The 26,059-nt window shown below is 45.2% G+C and overlaps 2 protein-coding genes across 3 annotated transcripts in view; both read left to right on the top strand.

Annotated features, from left to right (window-relative positions):
• SCAF8 (SR-related CTD associated factor 8) overlaps positions 1–22,489 on the top strand; it is a 347,831-nt gene extending 325,342 nt beyond the window's left edge. The window contains exon 27 of the mRNA XM_046004859.1: positions 22,366–22,489. The gene's annotated coding sequence lies outside the window, so the exon portion shown is untranslated. The remainder of the gene's footprint in view (positions 1–22,365) is intronic.
• A 561-nt stretch (positions 22,490–23,050) lies between these two features.
• TIAM2 (TIAM Rac1 associated GEF 2) overlaps positions 23,051–26,059 on the top strand; it is a 109,084-nt gene continuing 106,075 nt past the window's right edge. Inside the window, exons 1-2 of one of the 2 annotated variants that reach the window (XM_046004853.1) lie at positions 23,051–23,202; positions 24,471–25,613. In XM_046004853.1, the coding sequence (XP_045860809.1) occupies positions 24,477–25,613 (1,137 nt within the window). In that variant the 5' untranslated portion in view covers positions 23,051–23,202; positions 24,471–24,476. The remainder of the gene's footprint in view (positions 23,203–24,470; positions 25,614–26,059) is intronic. The other variant, XM_046004852.1, reaches the window with a different exon arrangement.

Here is a 26,059-nt window from a genome sequence, read left to right as displayed (position 1 = left end):
TAGTTTTATTTTTGGTAGCATGGTTTTTAAATACAAATTTCTATCATTTATGTTTGTTATGTTTATATATTATGTTCTATCATTTATGTAGCATTATGTAGAAATGTTACATCTTATCTATTTCAAAAGTCAGGAGTTTATACATTATCAATAATTGTCAATAGTCAAAGTGTGTTTATTATGGATATAATGACCTACAGGAAAAAAGTCCATTTAAAGGAAAACTTTACTGTGGCACGGAGGTGGCTCAGTCAGTTAAGCATCCGACTCTTAATTTTGGCTCGGGTCGTGATCTCAGGGCCCTGAGATTTGAGCCCTGGGTTGGGCTCCCTGCTGAGCATGGGACCTGCTTTAGGTTCTTCGTCTCCTTCCGCCTCTCCCCCTTCTCATGTTGGCATGTTGGTGAGTATTGTCTTTCTCTGTCTCTCAAAAAAAAAAAAAAAAAGGAAAACTTTTATTAAGAATTTGTTTTAAATCTTAGTTTTTATGTCAATTCATATTTGCTCATTCTTGAAACACTAATTAACAGGTCATTTGGTTAAATTCTTGGGACTTGCTTATTATGTAATGTAAGGTACCCACCAGGACTTTATGAGTACTTTTTCCATAAATTCTCATTTTCACGACAATCGACTCCATTAAATTTTTTTTTTTTTACACAGTTGGTGCCTTTGATACACTTAGAAAAAGCTTATATTATGAAATTTAGGTTTGCTGTCGTTTTAAAACAGTACATACCATGCTAGTATTACATTTTGAATTAGCTTAAGATCAACTATTGGTTTTATAGGCATCTCTGGTTTACTTTTAAAAAAAGTTAAAATTTTAGGGGTGCCTGGGTGGCTCAGTGGCTTAAAGCCTCTGCCTTCCGCTTGGGTCATGATCCCAGGGTCCTGGGATGGAGCCTCACATCAGGCTCTTTGCTCAGTGGGGAGCCTGTTCCTCCTCTCTCTCCATCTGCCTGCCTCTCTGCCTACTTGTGACCTCTATCTGTCAAATAAATAAATGAAATCATTTTTAATAAAGTTAAAATTTTATTTTGCTTTTTATTTTTACTTAGTAAATATCAAGTTTTTCATTGATCCTACTGGGCTCTATTTTCTTCCTTTTTTTCTTTTTAAGGATATTATTTATTTGAGGGAGAGCATGCCCGAGAGAGCATGTACCCATGCAAGCAGGGGGAGGGGCAGAAGGAGAGGGAGAAGCCAGGGCCAAAGGCAGACTCTTCACTCACTGAGCCACCCAGGCACCCCTCTGTTTCCTTGTTAATCAACACTCGTGAGGCTGTGGCCTTAAAGCAATATACACTGTGCTAGGAAAGCATTTGAATTATCTTCAGATTGACTCTGGATTTTAAGGATGCATGGTTCGTGCTGTTCAGGCATATTCTTGAGGCCAAAACAGCTTGGAAAGTGAAATGCTGCAGGAGAATGGCTGGGGAATTTCAAACAGAAGCTTTCTGAAAGTTTTGCTTGATGGGTGTTGATGACACATGGGCTGGCTGATTTTTGATAAAGGGATTTTAGAGGCTCTGACAAAAAAAAGTGCAGCAGACACTTTTCTCCTTTTGTATTTGCCGTCACTGTCCTCTCTCCTCCTTCCCTGCTCTCACTCACTGGATTATTTTTTTGGGTACTCACCAGGTGCCAGGCACTTTTTAAAGTAGTAGATTCTTAAATTTTGTTTATTTATTAGAGTAAGTATGAGCAGGGGGAGAGGGAGAAGGAGAAGCCGGCTCCCTGCTTAGCAGGGAGCCTGATGCAGAGCTGATCTCAGGACCCTGAGATCATGACCTGAGCGGAAGGCAGACACTCAACTGACTGAGCCACCCAGGCGCCCCTAGAGTCATAGACTTAACAGTAAACACTTTTTACAAAATCTCCGCTTTATGGAGTTTGCGTTCTCAGGCAAGCCTTGTGTCAAGCAATCTGCATGTATTATATTTGCTTAATCCTTAAAACAACCCTGTGGGGCAGGTAATACTATCCCCATTTTACAGATTAAGAAGCTGAGAAGCTAAGTGAGGGATCCAGTATCACACAGCAGGGGCCGAGGTCAAGGCAGGGGAGCTTGGAAGCCTGGGCCCTGGGCTGGGAACAGCTAGGTGGCGAAAGAATCACACCTGCCAGTTGTTCACATGTGTGGGTTTTCAGTCTGGCACACGGGAGGTAAAACCTTCCAACCACGGCAGTTTTAGATATGAAAGCTGGCTACACAGGCACTCGCCATGTTCTCTGGGCTCATTTGGAAGCATTTGGTTTGGAAGACTTGTAAAATAATCCGCTTTTGATGAACTGGGAGGAAAATTCACCTCCCCAGTAATATTTCTATGGATTTTGTGATTTTTCACATGCTTCCTTTTCTTCTAGTACTGCCTTCATCTAGGACATTTTTGCAATGGCGTTACTTCTGTTCCATGGTTTTTTAGTCCACATGATTTGAAGTATTGCTTTTCCCATCAGAAACAGCAGACTACAGTTCTTTTCAGGCACATGAGTGTGTTGTGAAGGTCTTTTGTTCATTTGTTAATTTCACTGAAGGTGGATGTTCATATTTGTGGGAGGTTATTTAATATTTTGGAATCTTTTGGATAGAGGCAATTTATATTTTTAACTTTCATTATTTAACAATGACTAATATATTTAGTGATAAATATACATATTTAATCATTATTAGCAATAAATTATTTAACAAACTCCATTAATTTTTTTTACCAGATGAAATCCTTAGAATTGACTGAAGATTGTTAGTAAGGAATAATGCTTGGTAGGATTTTTGTTCATATCATTGTGTGTTTTTCCTCAAAGGTGAAGAATATGGAAGGAGGGGAGTTTCTTGAATTTTAAGCAGTGGTGTTATTTCTCTCAGGTTACTTTATTTTATTTTTTTTAATATTTTATTTATTTATTTGACAGAGAGAGAAGTCACAAGTAGGCAGAGAGGCAGGCAGAGAGAGAGGGAGAAACAGGCTCCTCACTGAGCAGAGAGCCCGATGCGGGGCTCGATCCCAGGACCCTGAGATCATGACCTGAGCCAAAGGCAGAGGTTTAAACCACTGAGCCACCCAGGCGCCCCTCTCAGGTTACTTTAAAAAATGTATTTTAATGTCGGTCTTTCTTGTAACTCTAGATTAGTTCATCCTTATCTGTTATTGGAGATAAGCATTAGTATTGCCAAACCCCATCTTGTGATGAAGGTACTGGGATTCAGAAGACTTCTAAAGTCACTAGGATGAATTGCTAACACAATCTACTGATATTGAAGCCCGAGATAGGTCCACTCTACTTTGTGGCCATTTTTTTTTTTTTTAATGAATTACGATTCGTCACGTGATAGTCAAATATAAGATATTCATGTCCATGGTCATCAGCAGGTTAGTAACAACTTTTGCTTAGTCTTGACTAAGACTACATTTTACTAAAAACATGATAGTTTTTAAAACTTTTCACCTTTTTGAGGTCTAGTTGACATATAAAATTGTAGGTTATTTAAAGTGTACATTGTGATTCGATGTATGTGTACAGTGTGAAAGGATTCTCTCCATCCAGTTAATTAAGAACATCTGTCCCCTCATTGTTTATCCTGTGTGAGATTTACGTTCTTCTTGTAGCAAATTTCGGTTGTGCAATACAGTGTCAGCAGCTGTAGTCACTATGTTTCACATTAGATCCTCAGACATAACTCATCTGTAACAAAAGTTTTTTTTTTTTTTTTTTTTTTTTAAGATTTATTTGAGAGAGAGAGAGTGGGAGCAGGGGGAGTGACAGCTCAGAGAGGGAAAGAAGCAGACTCCCTTCGGAGTGTGGAGCCCAGCAAAGGGCTCCATCCCAGGACCCTGAGATCATGACCTGAGTCGGAATCAAGAGTCAGGCACCCAACTGACCAAGTCCCCCAAGCGCTTCTGTAACAAAAGTTTTTACCAGCCTCTCCTCCTTTCCCTGAGCCCTTGGCAACCACTTTTCTATTTTCTATTTATAGGAGTTTGTATGCGTGTGTGTACATATGTCATTCCCCTAACTTTTTATTAAGAGAAATTGCCAAAATACTGTTTGTTGAAAGAATTGTGCAGTGGACACCACCACCACTAGAATTCTATAATTTTAGCATGTTTCCATATGTTTTTATATGTGTCCTTCTACATTGTATGTTTGAGGATAGAATACTTCTTAAGGTGTAATTTAAATAATTCTTAGAGATCTTTGCCAAGGAACTTAATTTTAGGTGCCTGTTAACATGTATATTCTGTTACGTTACTATCTCAGAATGAAGCATTAGAAAGATAAAGTCTGGTTTTATGATTTGGAGATACGCTGGCTTTTGTAATTTTAGGATGGAGTACTAAATTGAGATTGTTTTGTTGTAGTTGGGCAGAATTTAAAGAATTTAAAAAATCTTAGTTTGAAACCCTAAGGGACTTTTTATACCCATAGAACTATAGTTATTTGGGTGACCTCCATAATTAAAAAATGGAACGAGACTGTGCAGACCCACTGGAAATGTCTGCGGGATACTGGAGATGATTCAGCCTTACCGTCATTTCTGGCATTAGTGGATCTACATGTAATATGCCTCAGAGGGTCAAAATTGTCTTAAAATCTATAGGTGGGGGGTGCCTGGGTAGCTCAGTTGGTTAAACATCCGACTTTTGATTTCGGCTCAGGTCATGATCTTGGGGTCCTAGGATCGAGCCCCATATGGGGTTCCCTGCTTAGCGGGGAGCCTGTTTCTTCTTTTTCCTCTGTCCCTCCCCACCCCATGTGTGCTCTGTGTGCTCTCTCTCTCTCAAATAAATAAAATCTTAAAAAAAAATCTGGGGATGTTGGATGATGCAGTCAGTTAAGCATCTGTCTTTGGCTGAGGTCATGAACTCAGGGTCCTGGGATCCAGCCCTGCGTCAGGCTCTCCCTATTCAGCAGCAAGTCTGCTTCTTCCTCTCCATCTGCGTCTTCCCCCTGCTCATACTCTCTCTCTCTCAAATAAATAAGTCTTTAAAAAAAAGTCTAGAGGCAGGACTAGAATAGAGTCCTGCAAATATTTCCACACAATTTTTGTTTTTCTAATATATTTCACATTGAGAAGCATAGCCTCTTAAATTTCCTTCTTCCATCTTTCCTAATTCCCCCTCTCCCCCTTTATATTCAGGAGTAGTTCTTCTGTCTCAAGAAATTACTTCTTTTACACTGGCTGAAACTTCATTTTACTTTTATCTTAGTAACAGAAATGATGCTGCTTGATGACTTAGCGTTCTTTCTTCTTCTGTATTTACCCAGAGTGTTTTTTTCTTTTTTTCCCCTGGGTAGGCTCCGTGCCCAACGTGGGGCTTGAACTCATGACCCTGGGATTCAGAGTTGCATGTTTTATCAACTGAGCCAGCCAAGTGCCCAGCCTGGGGTATTTTTTAAACACACACACACACACGTGCACACACAAGCATGCACATGGGCATGCACACACACACACACATCAAATTAACATTTGGGGAATCCCCATGTTTTCTGTTATGTGACTTGGCTTCCGTGGCAACCTTCTGACTTCGGTCCTGGGGGTTGTGGTTACTTGAGTGGCATGTCCTGGCTCTGCGCGTTACTGCTGACCAGCTCCATGACCTTGAAAAGTCATGTAAGACCTCCATTTCTTATCTGTGAAATGAGGGCATTGGAATCGGCAAATTCTCCAGATGTGCCCCACCAGCACTAACAGTTGTTCGTGTTCATGAGTAAAGGTCTGTAGAGGTTAGAGTAGTTTTAGTAACTACCAGACAGATGACTGTATGTAATAGCTCTTGTTATTTGCTAATAAAGATTAGAAAGTGTATCTTCAAGCAGGTATTAACTACACGGAACCTATGTGGGGGAAAAAGTTACGTGTTCACGCTTGTTCTCTTGTGTGTAGGTGTGCGTATGGTTATGTTGGCGATGCGTTTTCACGCAAGACAGGGAGTCGGAAGCTTCTATGTCTGTAGTCCAGTCCGGTCTGAATATTAATTAAGAATCTTGGCAGTTGCATGCATCGATTCACTCACATTTGAAAAGTAACGAAAATACTGCCTCAAAAAGCTGCTGTCGTCGTTTGTCCAGGATAACTCGAACACTTCTGCTTAAGCTGTTTTCCTCTGTAGAATATAATTTCAAAATTTTAGAAACGACACAGACCTAATCCTGTTCTCCCTTTCAGCACACCTTTCCCAAGAATTAATATGAAATGATTTGGAACTGTCACTTCACCTGGGGGTTGTACTTTAAATTGAAGGTCTTTCATCAAAAGATCCAGGAAGACCTCAAACCCTTGCATGTCTGGCCTGTCGCTTTTTTAAAAAGGCAGTTTCATGCTGATTTCCCATAAAAGAGTGACCAGTTGGGACAAGAGGCAACCCCAGTGAGCACCACAGCTCAGCTAACGTAAAAATGAAATAACTCCGGCAAGGAACATGGGAGTAAGTGTACACCCGATATTTTGCAAATCGCAAAATTATTTTGAAGGGCTGCTCTTGAGGCAGGGTTTTTATGACCGTAACATTCCAGCTGTGGTTTCGGAGACAGAATGTTTACTACTGCTCTAAACACAAGGATGGTAGGTGTGTGTTCTTACTGCCGAAAGGCTTAAAAAAGCAGCGGAGGCTCCCTTCAAGTGAGTAAACCTTTATTCAGCAAACTTGGGGCCGCGTTCCTATGGAACTTTGGTGGTAATTCTGGAATGTGGGACCAACAGCAGCCCAGTCATGGGTGAGCCTGGCGGCTCCGAGGCTGTCCTGCCTAATCGCTCCAGGCAGCCCATGGAAAACCACTTTCTGGTTAAGTGTGCATCATACTCTTCCACCGATGGAAAAAATTGAACATGATGAGGGTGTGTAGCTAGCAGACAAAAATATATCCAGCCTTGCACAGGATCTGTTTTTAGCTCTTAACGGCCGAGCATTTGAAGTGTTCAGCGCTGTTTCCTGCCTTACCATGGGCAGAAAGAAGAGAGAGTTTGTGGATTTGTATATAGACCCTGACTTGGTAAAACTTTTTCTGCTAATTAAAAGAGCCTGAGGAACCCTGGCTACATCCAAAGTTTTGGCAAAGGTAAGGTTAAAAATGTTTATTTTCCCCCTTCTGGAGTTGAGACTTAATTTTATATGTGAGATTTCAGTGTTTCCTGAAACACTCCTTTTGGGAATATTTCTTTTGTTTAACGTTATTTTGTACTTAGGCTGTATAAGGCTGGGTTACCCTCAAATCTGAGTGTGTACATACTTTCCAACGTCTACTGGTGATTTCATACAGTTGCCCACCCCGTTTTACTAATTAATTCTCCAGACGCTAATGGCTTGTGTGGTTTGGGTTTATTTTTCCCTGGTAGCTCAAGGAAGTACCGTTTCTCAGTCTGGTCATGTTAAAGCCTTAATGACTATTAATTTATCTTTACCAGTTACTTCTTTTACGGCACGAAGGGAAATTAAAATATGGCAGAGATTGTGTTTTGTAGTTTCCTGGTTATTATATAACTTCATCACGGCTTAGTTTTTGAGCTGAGTGAGTTGTTTGGTTTAAGAGTTTCTTTTTCAAGTTTATGATTTCATGTTCACTGCTTATTACTGTTTGTCCTTAAGTTTTGTCTTGAATTTTCTGAAAAAGAAATGAAATCCCCTTGTAATCTTTGTGTTTGGTGGTGGGGGTACCTCGTTCAAGTAGAATGGCTGTTTCATGTCATAGTTCCCTCAGAAGCTGCTCATTCATTAGGCATTTGTCTGGACCCTGAGCTTATCAGCAGGGGTCGAGGAACCCTGGCTTGGGATAGGACTTCCTCAGCTTTAAGTTCATTTGGGCAAGCATGTAATTCTCAGAAAATTGGTAGGTGGAGAGACAGAAATAGGAAGCTTTTTTGAAGTCATTGTAACTTGGAAGATTATTTATAGAATTTCTGGAAAGTAGGGGTACCACTGAAGAGCCGTGAGGGTTTTTTCCTCACACGTTTTAAGTATTTCACTGTGGCCCTCTGTCACACCCAGGGATCCAACAGTTTTTACTTACTTTCCGTGTAATGGGGTTATGAGTTATTTTAGGAAAGGCAATGCGTGTCTTTCACTGTGTCTCTTCTCTGTGGCTATAGGGTGCGTTGTCCATTCCTTCACTTCCTTTACTGAAATGTCTTTTCGGGATGAGGCCATGGTGAGGACTATTCATGTAGGTTAGAATTAATAGAAACATTGGGAACATTTTATTTATTACTTCTCCTTTGGACCTGGAAAGGGCTGCTCTGACAGGGCACTGTCTTCTCCTCTAGTCAGATTAACACTTGTCAACCACTTTGATTTTTACCAGAGCGTGTGGTCAGAAACTGAAGTCTGTTGAAGAACCTTAGGACTCCAGTCCAGACCAACCAGACTGTAAATTTAGTGTTTTGAATGCAAGTAGATAACACCTTTCTTCAGTATTTCAGTGCAGAGGGAGTCCCTTGCAAAGGCCTCTCCTCAGACCAGGCCCTTCAGGGATGCCTGGAAAAGCAAGATAAGGGTTGGTCCACTTGCCAAGAGATTATCCTTCCAAAGTGGTCCTTCACTTAACTACTAAGTAGAGTAGATATTTCTGTCTTGGTGGTCTACATTTGTGTTTGAGGAGAAACATATTCCCTTTTTTAGAGACTTAAAGTTAGTGCAGGCTCGCTAAGACCTCTTTTTGTCATCGATACGGGGAGGATGTGGGAAGAACACGGGGAAGTCTGAAAAGGAAACACGTGCTCCTTAAATGTTGGATGGGACGGACTTTCTCTCTCTCTCTTTCTTCTTAAGATTTTATTTATTTGTTTGACAGAGCAAGAGAGAGCATAATCAGGGGGACTGGCAGACAGAGGGAGAGGGAGAAGCCGGCTCCCCCCTGGGCAGGGAGCTGGATGTGGGACTCAATCCCAGGATCCTGGCATCATGACCTGAGCTGAAGGCAGACACTCAGCCAACTGAGCCACCCAGGCGCCCCGAATGGGACACTTTTTTTATGCCTGCACATACCCCCGGTTTGGCCCACTTTTTAAGATTAATTTACATGGAGATGATAAACTGGGTTAGTGAGACCCCTTAATGCCACTGTGAGATTTAAAAAAACCTCATTTTTAATGGAACATTCAGAACAATATCTTTTTGGACATTAAAAAAAATTAAGTGATACCCTGCATTTTTTTATTTAACATTAAGTATACCTTAGGTAAAGGCCAAGATAAAAATGGCTTTCTTAGGAGGACTAAAAAAAAAAAAAAAGGCATGGAATCAAAAATAATAGCAACAATATTAAAGATGGGGAAAGGCACTAATGATGTAGGAGATAATCCTCAATTTCTGACTGTTGACACCTGCAAGTACACAACATTGTGTTCATAATAGTTCGAATTCTGATAATGGCGGTGTCTTTATGACTCCGTCTATCTCAATAGGCTTATAAGTGGCGGGAGGCTATAACGTGAGTGTCCCAGGAACATGTTATACACTGTTGTCAGCTGCTTAAAGCCCATAGTATTGTCAGGCTGCAAAGGGATCTTAGACAACTTTCAAGTAGGAAAACTGGAAAACCACAGCACTGACGTGGCTTGTCCAAAGTGCATGAGATGGTTAGTCGCTGTGCTGGGATGGGATACCAGGTATCTCGTTAGCCCCTTCCGGAGACTGGCTGTTTCTTGAATTGGGAAATGCGTTGGTATGTACTGCTTTTTCTTTGGAAGTATTAGAGACATGTCTGTGTATACATATGTACATATATGTATATCTATGTTTACACACCCACCCCTGTCCATTTCTCTCCCTCTATCTGTTCCTTCTTTCATTTACTTACCTATCTACTTGCCAGACCAGATAGACTTAAAGCCATGGTGGGAGACAAGAGTTGTCTGTCTTATATCCTAATGAGATCCAAAGCCATACACTCAATTGGGGCTCATATTTCCCGTTGACGTATCACCGGAGAGAATTTTAAGTGCACGTGTGCTGTGCTAACCTCTGATGATTAGACTTCACCTGCCAATCTTCCTGGTTCAGCCTGGGATGAAGGTGTGAAGAGTTCCCTCCCCTCCCCCAGTCCCATTCCAGTAGAAGACTGTTTAGAAAGAGGTCTCAATAGAAGGAGGCATGGAAGGGAACAGCCAAAGAGCAGATGGGCTTTACTTTAGTGCCAAGGTAATGGAAGGCACTTTTGGAAAAATAAACGTCACAAGTAAAGTGATGGACTGAGTTATCATTTCACTGTAGGAAAGGGATGGAGTTGGTGCTGCAGATAATGTCAGGAAGGACCTGGTCCAGGGCGTTCCGAAGACTTAAATAAAGGTTTGCAAATCCTGGCTATCTTTAGGACAACATTGGAAAGTGAAAACACTCCTTTATCCTGTTTTTGTCCTGGACCCTGACACATCTCTGTAGTGGCAGAATTGTGAGAATCTGCATTCTGAAATGGAGATGTGGGGAAGGGCTTAAGGGATGCAGCGTCGATGGCCGGGGAGAGACAGAAGCTGAGCATCCCGGTGATTGAAGGGGATGGAAAGGAGCTGTGGGCAGAGAGAACGAAACTGTTTTCAAGTGCCCTGCGGCCACTCCTGGAAGGTGGAGGGACAAGTAAAAGGACTCGTTATACACAGTCCTAAACCAGGAAGACTCAGGATAGTAAACGTTAACAGGGAGTAAAGATCTTCATGAAAATGTACATAAACTCGAGGGTAGCGTAGGGGTGTGTAGGTGCAGATGTCTTCTGTTCAACACTGATGGGAAGGACAAAGGCATCAAAAACAGTCAGACAAGTGAAATACAAAATAACACTAACACACCCTGGAAATAAGTGTCACCTAGCAAAGACCTTCCCTTGCCCCCGCCGCCACGCGACTTCTAAGGGAAAAATGGAAATTACAAGAACACACAGCAATAAGCAGCTTCCCAAAGAGTTCTGCCCTGGAGTTAATGCCCTTTTGTCCTGGCGCCCTACCACATCTTCTGTATCGCTGTTTTCAAGTGTTTTTCTAGAGTTTCTCTCCTGGCATGGGACGGTTGCTCTTGGGCTGAGTCCTGTCTTGTGCGTGAGAGTCCTTCCGCTTTGTCTACTTAAAGGACAACATTTCGGCAGTAACCTCTCTCCTGTCACACAGCACATTTTCCCTCCAGTCACTTCCATTCACATGCTGTGATTTCTCCTGAGGACAGACACGCAGACAGACAGAGAGATAGACTCACTAGGGACCACCTCCCTTTTTTGGATTCCTCTGTCCTTCTAGCTACCAGTCGGTTGCTCTGTTCCCCATCACAGGACAGCTGGAGCAAGTCCTTGCCCTTCACCGTCTTCCGTTTTAATGACCTTGTCTCACGCTCACTCCAACCCAGCGTTCTCCACTCCCGCTCCACTCCGGTCAGGTTCATGGATAAACCTCCCGGTTGCTGGGTTCAGTGCTCCGTTACCTCCCAGTCCTTGTTATTTGGACTCTCAGAAACATTGGCACTTCCTCACAGTCTCCTCCCTGAAACACAGTTTTTGATTGGCTTTACGGGGAGCATATTCTCTTGGTTTCCTCTTAATTAGATTCACGGACTGTATCTTCTGTTTCCTTCATGTGCTCATCTCCTTATTTACTTGACCTCTTCACATGGGAGTGCCCCAGGCCTCTTCTCTTCCCTTTGTTTATTTACTCCGTTGGAGAGCTCATCCATTCATGTGAGCTCAGTATTCCCTCTTTCAGGTCCAACAGACATCTCAAACCCAACTCTTTGTCTCCTTCTAAGCCGCCTCTGCTGTTGCCTTCCCCATTCTTCCAGAAGGAAGATCATGGTGGCCTTCTTGACCTGTCACCACTCATGCCCGTCCATCTGGGAATCCTCTTGGCCCTCTCTCCTCCCTTCCACCGTATCCAGACTCGGACCTCTCCTCATCAGTCTCACCAACCAAGTCCAGCCCACACCCTCTCTCACCTGAAGCAGCCTAATTGCCTCCCAGCTTCTACAAAACCGCCAACAGCCCAACACAGGGCAGCCACAGTGGTCCTCTTGAAATATACCTCTTGGTGAGCCTTCTGTAGTCACCACCCTCTAATCTTGACATTCAATCTCGAGGCGAAAGCCAGTGGCCTGCAAATGTCCCTTTGGGCTGCACTCTCTGGCTCCTTGTCCCTTCTTTGACCCCTTCCGTGCCAGCCACACTGGCCTGCCTGCCTATTCTACCTCTTTGAGCATTTGTACTTTCTGCCCTCTGCTTCGAGTGTCTTTTCCCCAGAATTCACGTGGCTTCTGTCCTGCTAGTCTACTTAAATGCCACATTCGGTGAGGCCTTCCCCTTCCACCCTTTCTAAAGTGACAGTATCCCTCCACCACTTCCTCCTCCTTTTTCGCTAAAATTCTTGTCACCTTATAGTAATTTACTTACTTTCCTCATTTGTTGTTCATCCCTCCCCTTCTATAATAAAAGCTCCATGAAAGCAGGAATTTTTTTGGGGGGGTCTATTTATTGTTATATCCTCAAGGCCTTGGAACAGTGTCCAACACAAAGTAGTTATTCAGTAAACAAATATTGTATTAATCAGTCAAAGAGTTTCTTACCTAGGATGCCTGATGAGGTTCCTACAGCAGCCCAATACGAATCCTAAATATTGTCAGACTCCTATATTTCACCTCAAACATGTACATTTTCTATTTTCCTTCATGATATATTTCTTTATTGAAGCAATTCTAAAATTACTTTACATTCGGTGAAATTAAAGCGTCGGGAAGATGCCACTTGGCCGTTCTGTGGTCTTGAGTTCCCCTTTCCCTCTGCATCCCTTCCCTCTCTCCACCACCGGGGTCTTGGTCACCATGTCTCACCCTCACAGCTTTGGGGAAGTATATTGGTTTTTTGTTTTTTTTAAAGATTTATTTATTTATTAGAGTGCATGCATGTGAGCAAGGAGACAGGAAGAGGGGGGGCATCATCAAGCCAACTCCCCCTGAGTGTGGTGCCTATCGTGGGGCTCAGTTTCATGACCCACAAGATCATGACCAGAGCCAAAACCAACAGCTGGAGGCTTAACTGATTGAGCCACCCAGGTGCCCCAGGAAGTATATTCTAAATTCCAGTGGATATTTAAGAGACCGTGAAGTGTACGCCACCAAGAAAACCGATTTTTCTTTTGTGTGATGTTTTTTTGTAAAGTAGTGAAATGGACAAACTACATTGTAACCTTAAATCTCCTCCATTAACTTAAAAGTTCAGTTTTTCATTTCTCTCTTCTGGCCATTCCCAGCTGTGTAAGCCTTTGCCGCCTGGAAAAAGGATACTACCAGAGACAGACTTTCTTAGTGCTTTCTTTAAGAAAGGGGCATGGATCACAAATGTTCTTCTAGAAGGCAAGCCTGAAAGTTAAATTGTACTTTGTTTAAAAAAAAAAAAAAAAGGGCACCTGGGCGGCTCAGTGGGTTATGCCTCTGCCTAACCTCAGAGGTTATGCCTCTGTTTGGCTCAGGTCATGATCTCAGGGTCCTGGGATCAATCCCCACATCGGGCTCTCTGCTCAGCGGGGAGCCTGCTTCCCCCGTCTCTCTCTGCCTACCTCTCTGCCTACTTGTGATTTCTCTCTGTCAAATAAATAAATAAAATCTTTAAAAAAAAAAAAGGGATAATTTCAGGTTGAAAAGTACAGAAACATTTACAATTATTTTGATGTAATGCCTGTGTTAAAACAATACTAAAAAATTTCCAGGTTGGATTCCTGCCTTGACCCCTTAATGATCTTGGTGACATTATTTAATCCTTGGAGGTGACGGGGCTGATCCTAAAAGCATTTGGGGTTCTTGTGCCCCAGGTGGCCTTGAAACACACCAGTTCAGGGCGCATTAGATCTTTCCTTTCCTCTGTGTGTGCCGCTACTTTAGGTACCCCAAAATTGCAAATTCCTGTAGATGATGCAATTTATTTTATTTTATTATTTTTTAAAAGATTTTACCTATTTGAGAGAGAGCACAAGCAAGAGAGCACAAGCAGGGGGAGTGGCAGAGGGAGAGAGAGAGAGAGAGAGAAGCAGGCTCCCCAGTGAGCAGGGAGCCTGATTCGGGGCTCAGTCCCAGGACGCTGAGATCATGACCTGAGCTGAAGGCAGATGCTTAACCCACTGAGCCACCCAGGCGCCCCTAAATTATGCAATTTAAGCTATACCTAATCTATTCATTTTTTCCCCTGAAAATTTCTGTAAATTTGCCAGCTACAATCAGACTAGGTTTGTTGTGAATAATCATATAATTTAAGGAAAAGTTCAGCAACAACTGGTTTAATTTTACCTGTGGACCCCAGAACAACTTCTGTTGGTAGCCGTAAGCCTTTGGCTTGGAGAAATGAGCTCTTGGATCAGGCTGCACGCTGGGCTGGGATGGAAGAGTCACACGTTTACAAGCGCGAGGAAAGCGCCTGCTCAAATGAGGGGAAAGAAAATGTGTGGTTTAAGCCTGTTCATTTTTTAACTTGAACAGTGTATAATGAAGCAAGATTTTGCCAGGAATCCCTAGGTACAGTTACCATGGTGTATTTTGGTCACTAGGTACAGTTACCAAGGTGTATTTTGGTCACTAGGTGCAGTTACCATGGTGTATTTTGGTCACTAGGTACAGTTACCATGGTGTATTTTGGTCACTGAATGTGATTGAGGTTCAGAACTGCGATGCCTGCTCCTGATTTACTGAAGCACATGCCTTACCTGCTGGTGCCCGAGTCCGTGAGAAGCCCTGTGGTTCACAGCCCGCGCACGTCCCCATGCAGGGGCTTCTGTTTCCATACAAAGCTTGGGAAGTACTCACCCAAGCCTGAACTCCCATTTTTGTGGAAGGGTTCCTGTTTTTAAAAGTTGAACATGAGAGGTTATTAAAAAGTCACGCTAGCAAACCTGAGTCTTGTAAATCTTTGGCCGCTACCGAATGTGCTTACTGCACAAGGTCTGTGGAGGCAAGGATGTTGGCCAAATTTTGGACGAGATTTGAAGTAGACTTTGCAGAAAAGGGTGGGACTGAACATTTGATATATTTAAAAAAAAGGAAAACTGGGAAAAACAAGGATGAAAATGTATGAAAGGCATTCTGATCATTTCTAAAAGAAAAATAAGGAAAATCATTATTTTCACTAGGATTATTTTATTTAAAACTAAATTCTATAGTTTTGCTTGAAAAGGTGGTTTAAAAAAACCAACAAAAACCAAACCCTGAATTATTTTCAGTTTCTGTGATGGCGCAGATGAAGCTGGGCCTCTCAGCTCCCTGGCATTCCAGCGACATACCGATAATATTTGTGGGATTGTTGGTCTCACCACCTTGCTCGTGAACTCCATGCTGTTAAAATTGTCATAAATCCCTTATTGGTTCTACCAATGGTTTATATTGGTAATGAGCCCTTCCCCACGCCATCTGGGAAGCCCTTTTGGGGACGGGATCAGATCCTGCATCCCTTTTATTTCCCTCACGGTCTCAGGACAGAGGGCCAGATAAGCAGGAGGGTCTCCTCATTCATGTTCATGGTGAGTGGGACTCCGTGCCATTCAACTTCCAAGGTTCTGCCAGCACTAAGAACACTTCCCTCCTTTGCCAGTGCGGCCCCCACACTGATCTTTGAGGTATGGATGACTGTGGGCTCCTTTTCCAGACGGTATGCTCAGGTGTCCCTGGGAGGTGGCACACCGTGGTGCTTCTGGGACAGCGGGGAGATGGGGAGGGGTGATGGGTTACTGAGAGTCAACATCTCCCTAGCCTCTCCTCCTTTCCCACATCCCCCTTCTCTAAACTTTGTCCCTGACACCAGTGGTCAGGCCCTGTTGCCCTTGATGAGTTTTTCCTGAACAAGCCAGGGTCTTTCTGCATTCAGTCAGGGACTCCGCACACTGTCACAGAGTGCCCATGTCTCAGAAACTGCTTTTCTGTTCCTTGGAAGGCCCTTCTTTTCTGTTTTCACCTAACAGGATCCCACTCATCCTTCAAGACTCAGGTCTTCAGTTAACTTTTTGGGGGAGTAATTTTTTTTTTTTTTAAAGATTGCTTTATTTGAGGGCCACCTGGGTGGCTCAGTGGGTTAAGTCTCTGCCTTTGGCTCAGGTCATGATCTCGGAGTACTGAGATCGAGTCCTGCTTTGGGATCTCTGCGAGGGTGGGAGCCTGCTTTCCCCTCTCTCTCTGCCTGCCTCTCTGCCTACTTGTGATCTCTCTCTCTGTCAAATAAATAAAATCTTAAAAAAAACTTAAAAAAATTGCTTTATTTGAGAGAAAGTGTGAGAGAGCATGAGTGTGGGGAGCGGCAGAGAGAGAGGGAGACACAGACTCCCCGCTGAACAGGGTTTGCTCCCAGGAGGGATCCCAACATGAGCTGAAGGCAGATGCTTAACCGACTGAGCCACCCACATGCCCCTAGGGGATAGTTTTTAACTTTGCTCTGAAGAATTTAAACATCCAGTGAAAGTTTCTTTTAAGATGTAGAATGAAGGAGAGCGAGGACCTTGTGCCCAGCTTGCCGGGCCGGGATTGCACTCTGACCCTGGCGGCACTTTGTCTCTTCCTGTCTTTAGCTCAAGCGTTTGCCAGGGGCTGTGAGCGAGCAAATCTTTTGAGACTCCCTGGACTCTGTTTGTCCTTGGGTCTTACTAAAACGGATGTGCCATGCAACGGCTCGTTGAGGTTTTGTAAGTCACTGTTTCATTGTTTTTCACACTTTTTTTTTGGTCACGAAGATATGATTGTTCTTCAGGATTGCTCAGTATCCAGGCAAACAGACAAGCACACACAGAATTTCAGTTCATAAAACCGTTTTTACCTTTACTGGGAGGCCCTTCTCGGCTTTCTGTCTGATTTTATTCTGTACTCTGCTCTAACTCTATTCTGTTCTTAGAAAAATACCGATCACCGATTCATTAAACGAGTTTCACAACCCGTGGTTGGACAAGCATTTCCAAAGTGGTGCTGCAGATGGAATTTGTAATGAAACGGGGGTGAGTGTGGAGACCCTCCTTGCGATACATTGGTTTCCTCAGGTGATGAGTGCTGCAAAAGCCGGGCTGTGGTTCCTGTGGAATTTACTACCCCTCCCCGCCCGACCCCAGCCGGCGTGTCCTGGGCTTTCCGACGTGCGGGTTGGTTTGTCCGTTCATCTGTGAATATGCCTTTGGAAGGAGTCCTGCTGGATCGGGCAGCACTGATAGGGCTCCGCAGGGCATGTTCAGCTTTTGAGGCCCTGGCAGCAGCTTGCTGTCTGCGCACTGGATTGGTAAGGATCCCTCTTCCTAAGCACTATTCCTGGGGAGACCAGATGCTCCTCTCGCCTGCCTCCTTTACAAATGGGGTTTAAGTCCTCTTGTGATGAGCAACGAGCCTCTTTGAGTCATGGCATTTAGTTCTTGCATTCTGACTAGTTCACTGACTCAGAGTGAGAGAAGCAGGTTTGGTCAATATTTATAGCGTTTGTTACTAAGTTTGGATCCTGGCAGTGATGAATGCATTTGTTTCCGATTTTTCAGCATATTCTTGTGTTATAGCCGTTTTAATAAGACAGGCAGTAAAACTTGAAGGCAGGCCTCAACACCATTGACATATTGGGTCAGGGAACACATGGGAGCCATCCTGTTGGCCATGGACGGAATTCCACCCACCAGATGCCCTGACCTCAGTTGTGACAATTGGAAATGTCTCCAGATGCTACCAATTGTCCCCATGGGGCCAAAATTGATGTGGTGTTGAGAATGACTGCTTTAAAGTCATACCAGTTGTTCATTGAGCGGTTAGGTTATTTTCGTCCATTTTTTTAAAAAAGATTTTATTTATTAATTTGACAGCGAGATCACAAGTAGGCAGAGAGGCAGGCAGAGAGAGGAGGAAGCAGGCTCCCGGCTGAGCAGAGAGCCCGATGCGGGGCTTGATCCCAGGACCCTGGGATCATGACCTGAGCTGAAGGCGGAGGCTTAACCCACTGAGCCACCCAGGCGCCCCTCATTTTTTTTTATCACAACTGTCTAATAACATAAGTACGTAGCTTATGTGACTGTTTTTGTTGACATTTGGCAGACCTCTGACCCACAAAGTAGTTTTACATGCTTTACATTTGGAGAATCGATAAAAAAATCAGAACGTGCTAACAGAACTTGGAAGATTACAAATATATAAATATATAATAATTAACATAATTGATAGTTAATAAAATGGAACAACAAACTATCCTAAGATTTGATATCATAGTACACAAAATTAGACTTAAAACTAAAGCTAGTAATAGTACTATGGATGTGTGCCCTGTTTTCCAGTTTTTTTTTTGGTGGTTTCATGTATATTTCTACTAGTCTCACTCTGTGAGGTAAGTAGGGTAGATATTTTTATCTTCAAATTGTAAGTGGGGGAAATGAGATTCAGAGAGTGTAAGTAATTTTCCCAAAGACTAGTGCTATTTAAGAGATGGAAACAGGTTTTAAACTCAAGTTCTCTGACACAAACTAGAGTAGGAACCCGAGATTTGTCTTTTTAATAATTGAAGTACCCCCTCTCCAGCCTCCCACCCCCAAATAAAGGACACCAAGTAGATACTGTTATGGTTAATGACGGCTAGTCGTATTCTCATCTTTTTTCTTAGTTCTGATCACCATCTGGAATGTTGGCCTTGGACAAGGATGAAGCTCCTATTTCAGTACGAAAATCTCTCTGGAATTCCATGAGAAGCCTTGTTGGTGTCTCATGGTGGTAGAACCTGAGTTTCCCTCACTGCCTTGCCCAGCCATAAACCTGCTTTTATGCAGTGTCCCCACACCTCTGTTGTGCTTGCTGTCCCCGTTCAGCCCCGGTCCTCCTCACAGAGCCATCTGGCCCCCGGGGGGTTGCTTCTCACTCCCCTTTAGTTGCTCTTTCTGATAGCTGGCCCAGGCCAGAGACAAAGCAGTCTTTCCTCTGCTGTAAACTCTATACTGCCTAGAAATGGAGTCTTTGGGAATCTTAACACATGAGTTCAAGGCAAATGAAGAAAAGGTAAATCTTGCATTTCCTCCTGAAAGAGGTTTTCTGTGGATTTCAGTAGGTCCCAGTGGCTGTTGGGATTGTGGTGATGTATTTGTGAATTCCTTCACATTGCTGGACATTTCTGGGAGGTGGTCATTGATTACAGTTTTAATAAGAACCAACATCATTCTTATTTGTGATTTTAGCTTGAAAAGCACACTTATGTAATTGGAGATTGGAAGGGAATGCAAAAAACAAAAGACAAGGACTTTTTTGTCTTTCTTTTAGGTTCATGAGATTGTGGTCTATTTTTAAAAATTGTGATATTTTATTATACAATAAATAAAAGAATTATTATAAAAAAGTGTTTATCCAACACACAGTATTTGCTCAGTACACACAGTCTTTGCAGCATATCATTTATTCCAGAATGACTTCACTGAATTCTCTCTCGGTCAGCTGTGGGCCTGGATGCACATTTATATACCCATTAACATCAGTTGTAGGTTAGCATACCTAATACGTGTTACTACACGGAGGCATTCCCAATACGGATTATTACAGGTTAGTGTACCTAATATCTATTTTTACTGCTTAGAGACACTGGGGTCTTTGAACTGTTTCTTCTCTTAAAAAAAGGGGGGGGGGAATCTGTTGTTTCTGTATTTTCAGCCCCCTCTCTATCAACAAAAAAATTTTTTTTAAGATTTTATTTATTTATTTGAGACAGAGAGAGCATGAGTGAGCATGAGAGGGGGGAAGGTCAGAGGGAGAAACAGACTTCCCACAGAGCTGGGAGCCCGATGCGGCACTCGATTCTGGGACTCCGGGATCACTACCTGAGCCGAAGGCAGTGGCTTAACCAACTGAGCCAGGCGCCCAACAAAAAAGTTTTTAACTACCACAAAATTCCTTTAGTAAAGGAGTCAGGGGTGCTGAACATTTGACCTATTTATTCTCTTTTTTCTAGACAAAAATCACAGTGGAAGCATGACCGTTAGTATCTGTTCAATTTTGCCAAACTCCTCAGGGTAATTGTTTCCCTCAGAGATGACCCTTCCTGTCAATAAATTCCTCATAAATATTGAATAAATTCTTCTCATTCTAGTTGAAGGCTGGTTTTCTTCTGCCAGGATTGGCTGAAAATGTTGAACAGCTGGTAGGCATTTCCGCAGGCAACAATGCATGTTGTTCCCCGTCTCCATCAACCCCCTTTTGCTTTTCTCTAGGGAGTGTTGTGTTCAGTATGGAAACATGCCCTCGTGGGCATACGTGTCAGTCTTTTGGCCAGACCCTTGGCGAATGATTCCTGCTCATTCCTGCTCAACCTTCCGCCACGTGAAGTTGGTTCATTTAGTTCAACAGGTGTGTACTGAATGGGTCCCCCAAATGGCAGGCCTCGTGTGGACAGTGTCCCTGTAAGGGACAGGGCCCAGGGCTATGTTTTTGAAACATAACATGACATAAAAATTAAGCTACTTAATTTCAAAAGTGATATGAAGCGTTGAGGTTATAACCTGCTGTTGGGGACTGAGCTTCCGCCCTGGAGCCGCTCTGTGGCTTTGACTCCTGGCCTCTGTGTGTCCTTGAGCAGCTGACAAAGGGAGCCTCTCAGCGGCAGTTTTGTGCCACTGATGTTGGAGGGCTTGACGCCAGGGCTGTGTGTGCTGGTCTTCAGGCACGTGACCTTCAGAGCAGAAGGGACTGACGAAACAGGCGGCTGTGGGTGAGTGACCTTGGAGCCCTTCACCTTTGGGGTCATCACCGGGCCTTGGTCTTGAGCAAAGTAAACAAGCTCAGAGGCTCCCTGCAATCAGTTCGTGGGAGAGGTCTCCGTGGCGGCAGCCAGGGGTGACTGTGCCGCTTCGAGTTCCTTGAGTTAAGATGTAGTGGAGAAAATACTGACAACTCAGATTTTGAGCTTTTAAAAGGTAGGGTTCTTGGGATGCCAGGGTGGCTCAGTCGGTTAAGTGCCCGACTCTTGGTTTTGGCTCCGGTCGTGATCTCAGGGTTGTGATGGAGCCCCGTGTCGAGCTCTGCCCTGGGCGTGGAGCCTGCTTAGGATTGTCTTTCTCCTTCTCGCTCTCCCCTCTCCCCTTCTAAGAAAAAAAGGTGGAGTTCTTGTGATCCAGCTCTGGTGGCGAAGTGGTCACGGGGGCCGTGTTTCAGCGGCATCTCAACCAGCGGCTGTTGCCTCTTTCAGATGTGTGAGAGCGCCCACTCAAGAGAGGAGTGGTTAGTTGCGTAGCAGGTGCTGTTTCTGACCACATGAGTGAGATGCTCGTAGATGGTCCTCCTACTGCCAAAGCGAAAGATCTTTTTGATATTCCCCCCAGCTCCCCAATTTAAAGTGGACACGTGAGACTATACAGTAGTGTCAGCAGACTTGTGTCTTTGGCCTTATTGGAGGAACTTAGGGCTGGTGCTTCATTAACTTTAAAAGTTACTGTGGAGGGGCGCCTGGGTGGCTCTGTGGGTTAAAGCCTCTGCCTTTGGCTCAGGTCATGATCCCAGGGTCCTGGGATAGAGCCCGCATCGGTCTCTCTGCTCAGCGGGGAGCCTGCATCCCCCCCCCCTTTCTGCCTGCCTCTCTGTCTTCTTGTGATCTCTGTCTGCCAAATAAACAAAATCTTAAAAAAAAAAAAAAAGTCACCGTGGAGCCCTCCAGTGAAGCTGTACGAAGGGCCAGCAAACACATAAAAGGCTGGGCAGCATCGCCAGTCATTAGAGACCACGCACACTGGAGCTGCACTACAATACCTCTCATACCTGCCGGCGGCCCCGGTCAAACACCCAGACAACCGCAGGGCTGGTGAGCGTGTGGAGGAACTGGACTCCACCGACGTGGTCGGTGGGGGTGTCGCAGCGGTGCCGCTGCTGTGGAAACTGGATGGTGGTTCCTTAAAAAGTTAAACAGGATTACCAGAGGAGGCAGCAGTTCCTGTCCTGGGGAGGTACCCCGAAGGACTGAAAGCAGGGTCTCAGAGAGGAGTCTGTCTACCCACGTTTGAGGCAGCATCATTCACAAGGGCCAGCAGGTGGAAGGCGGTCCGAGTGTCCACTGATGGAGAAGTAGGTGAGGCAGGTGGGGTGCACACATGCAGCGGAACGTGCCTCAGCTTCATCCAGGAAGGGGATTCTGACGTAAGCTGTGACATGGAGGAACCTGGAAGCCATTCTGCTAAGGGAGATAGGCCCGTCCCGAAGAGACAAATGCTGCTGTGTGATTCTAGTTCCATGAGATACGTCGAGAATGGTGGGAGCCGGGGCTCCGGGGACCCGGGTGGGGAGGTTCAGGTTTGTGAGGTGAGAGTTCTGGAGACAGGCCGCATGAGAATACAAATGCACTTAACACAACTAACGGTACAGTTGAAAATGGGTAAGATGGTCAGTTTTATTCTATGTGTATTTTAACACAATTACAAATAATTTTTTTTTTTTTTGAATAGGGAGCAAGTTGTGCTTGAACCCACACGGCTCTGCTCTGTGTTTCGAGAACATTCAGGCTTTGTGTTCCGGGAGTGAGCCCCGCCAGATGGCAGCTCCCCCGGGCTGTCATCTTACCTTCCAAGGTGGGCCTCCTGCTCCTGCTTCTTGTGTGGAAAGACCCGAAATACGCTGGAGATCAACTTTTAATCTCCTTTGTGGGGTCAACCTCCAAAGGGGAAGTTACTTCACTGGGATTCTGCATTTGGGGTTTTGTTGTTACTACTGAGTCAAAGAGAGAACAATGCACTGTTGTCCGATCAGGGTGATGCTCCTGCCGTCCCGTCGGTGCGCAGAGTCTGCAAGTTGTTTTCCTAATGGTGGTGACAGACGAGCCGTGACTCATACCATTGCTTTCACCTGCCCTCCCCTGAAACAAAGGCACGCATTGGACTACAGACTGTGCTGAGTTAATGGCTTCTACAAGACTGGAGGGGCAGTTCTAGCTCCGTTTATATCTTCCAACACCTCTGATGAATCAAGCAGTTCACAGACATTCCATTTTTTATTCTGACAGTGATTGTGGACACTGGGTGGTTTCTTCACATAATTTACAAGAAACCTTTGCTTTTACCTTCTGGGAGCTCAGTGTAAAACGCTTGACAGGTTTCTTGTATTTCTGTTTTTCAGGATCGTCTCATGGATTCGGTTGCCGTACTTAACCATGCTGCCTTTTTCTAGGACCCGGTAAAGCCTTCTGACTCTTACTCTCCCTCAGAGCACAGACTAGACTTCAGGTAAAGCCAGCACGCATGAGTTGTGGTTCACGTCCAGTGGCAAGACTGTGATCAAGGTAATAAGTAAGTTTCATCGTTCAGTCTGGTTAATTTTATTTTTAATTGTGTTTGCTAACTCCCACCAAAGAAAAGTCAGTCCATTTGACTTTTGTAGGTGTACATTCTTAGGTGTAAAAGAATTAAAAGTAAAAACCTACTAAATATATTTTGAAATGGAACTGGAAACATGATTTCTAACTTGCCTCAAATAGTGATATACCAGTTAGCGTGAAAAACCCAAGGGGAAGGTTTGGCTCAAATTTCGACTTGCGTGTTTGGCTTAAGTAACAGACGAATCGAACACATCGGGGTTTTACAGGGAATGAGAAGAATCTAAATTTTTTTCAGACATCCATATTCTGATAAGTCAGCTTCCGACTTCTTTTCCTCATCATGTTCTGAAGTGAGGACCCTCAAAGGCTTTAGACAAGCACTAGCGATTCGTTTTTATTAAAGTGTTTTTCTGCCCCAAATGAGAACTTTTATTCTTTACCCCACCCCTGTTTTCATCGCAGCCTAGTTTTGGGGGACTCCTTTTGTGGTGTTCCTAGTCTGTGTGATCTGTCAAAGCTCCAGCAGGGTGTGGTCCCCAGACTCACGTTATTAAAAAGGAGCAGTAGTCTCTTCTGCTGGGGGGGTAGTTGCTCTTCTAGCAGTTGGCGTGTGGTAGAAGTCGGTGTCTCTGGTCACTGAGGAGCTGGAGTGCCTGAGCTAAGATGCTTTCCTTCATGTTTCTGTTCAAGAGTCATTTATGCAGAACCTCTCAGTGCCACGCCTAAAGGAGGCCTCTGCTTTAAGTTGACTTTTATGCCTATTCGATGTCTGAATTAATATCATACAAAAAATGTATGTGTTTAAAGTAACTAGTACACGGGTGTGCAGTGTTGTCTACTTGGTTGATGACCTGCATGGCACAGAGAGAATCAATTCAGTAGGTAACATTTGTCTCTACTTCTCCGACTTGTGTGGGACACCAAAGAAAAGGAGTTGTTGTTTTGTAATGTGTGGAGCTTTTTTTTTTTTTTCCCTAAAGATTTTATTTATCCATCCGACAGACAGAGATCACAAGTAGGCAGAGAGGCAGACAGAGAGAGAGGAGGAAGCACGCTCCCTGCCAAGCAGAGAGCCCGATGCGGGGCTCGATCCCAGGATTCTGGGATCATGACCTGAGCTGAAGGCAGAGGCTTTAACCCACTGAGCCACCCAGGCGCCCCTGGAACTTTTTTTTTAAGCAAATTCTGTCACAGTAACTTAGGTCATATTTTTTACTGCTGCTACCGTTCTTAATTTAGGTTAAAATGGGGAACTCTGAGAGTCAGTACACCCTTCAAGGATCTAAAAATCATAGCAGTTCGAACTCTGGTGCTGAGCAAAAGCCTTGCTCCCTGAAGATACGCAGCATTCATGGGAAGGACGACAAGTCCCACGGATGGGGTCACGGAGGCAGCGGAGCGGGTTACAAGTCCCGGTCCCTGGCCCGAAGCTGCCTTTCTCACTTTAAGAGCAATCAGCCTTACGCATCCCGACTGGGCGGACCCACATGCAAAGCCCCCAAAAGCAGCGCCTACCCCAAGCGCAGGACGAGCGCCTCGGGAACCGAGCTCCAGAGCGGCAGCGCGGCCTTCTCCGCGGAGAACGGCTTCCACCACGTCGGGCACGAGCGGGCGGCTGACCTCGCGGTCTCGAGGGACTGCAGTGGGCACCTTCTCAACTGCTACGGGCGGAACGAGAGCGCGGCAGCCACGCCGCCCGGCGAGGACCGCAAGAGCCCCCGGGTGCTCATCAAGACGCTGGGGAAGCTGGACGGTTGTCTGCGGGTCGAGTTCCACAACGGGGGCCAGCAGGGCAGGGGGCCCCGGGGGGACGCGGGCGGCCCGGTGCGGCTGCTGCGCTACTCGCCCACCTTGGGCCCCGGGCCCGACTCGCCCCCGGACTCGCGGCCGCGCTCCAGCAAGGGCAGCTCCCTGAGCTCCGAGTCGTCCTGGTACGACTCGCCCTGGGGCCCCGTGGGCGAGGCCAGCGAGGCCAGCGAGGCCGAGGGCTCCTTCCCGGTGCCCAGCACGCCCGCCCCCCGCCTCTGCGCCGCCGACTTCCCGCCGCCCGCGGCCCCCAAGCCGTTCAACCAAAGCTCGTCCCTGTCCTCGCTCCGGGAGCTCTACCCCGACCGCAGCCCGGCGCCCTCGGGCCTGCGGCTGTCCGATGAGTTCGTGGGCACGCACGCCAGCCTCAGCCACCGCGTGTCCTTCGCCTCGGACATGGACGTGCCCTCCCGGGTGGAGCGCAGGGACCCCGGCCCGTACTCGTCCTTCACCCTCCCCTGCCGCAAGTCCAAGGCCTTGACCGAGGACGCCTCCAAGAAGGACACGCTCAAAGCCCGCATGCGCCGCATCAGCGACTGGACGGGAAGCCTCTCCCGAAAGAAAAGGAAGCTTCAGGTGAGTACACTTTAGGGTGGAGGGGGAGGTTCCCTTCCCTTCTCCAGCAGCAGGAGTGTTGCAGGAGCTGCCCCAGAGCGCTGGGCTGAGGCTTACGGAGCTTGGGAAAGTGAAGAGTTTAGTCTGGGACTGGGCGCCTCTTGTTTGCCGGGGTTCGCTTCAGATATGTGCATTTTCTCTTAACCCACAACCTCAGGCTCTCTGATTCCGCGCAAGCTCGTCTCCTGTGCTCTGCTGGGAACGCCACAGGACACAGGCCTCGTCCCAAGGCGTGGCCAAACTGTCCTTAGAAAGTACAGCATTCCAGAGAATTCCCCAGTGAACTGGTCATCTGAGAATTTTGCTAGAGCTCATTCTTGAAGCCGAAACAAAAAGGAGAGCTAGATCATTGTTATTTGGGAATGAGTCGCTTTCCTAAACTTGACATTACTTTGGGGAAATTAATA

This window comes from Meles meles, chromosome 5, assembly GCF_922984935.1.
Source record: "Meles meles chromosome 5, mMelMel3.1 paternal haplotype, whole genome shotgun sequence".
Classification (NCBI taxonomy): domain Eukaryota; kingdom Metazoa; phylum Chordata; class Mammalia; order Carnivora; family Mustelidae; genus Meles; species Meles meles.
Note: the sequence above shows the minus strand (reverse complement) of the source record. Positions and strands in the feature narration are given on the sequence as shown.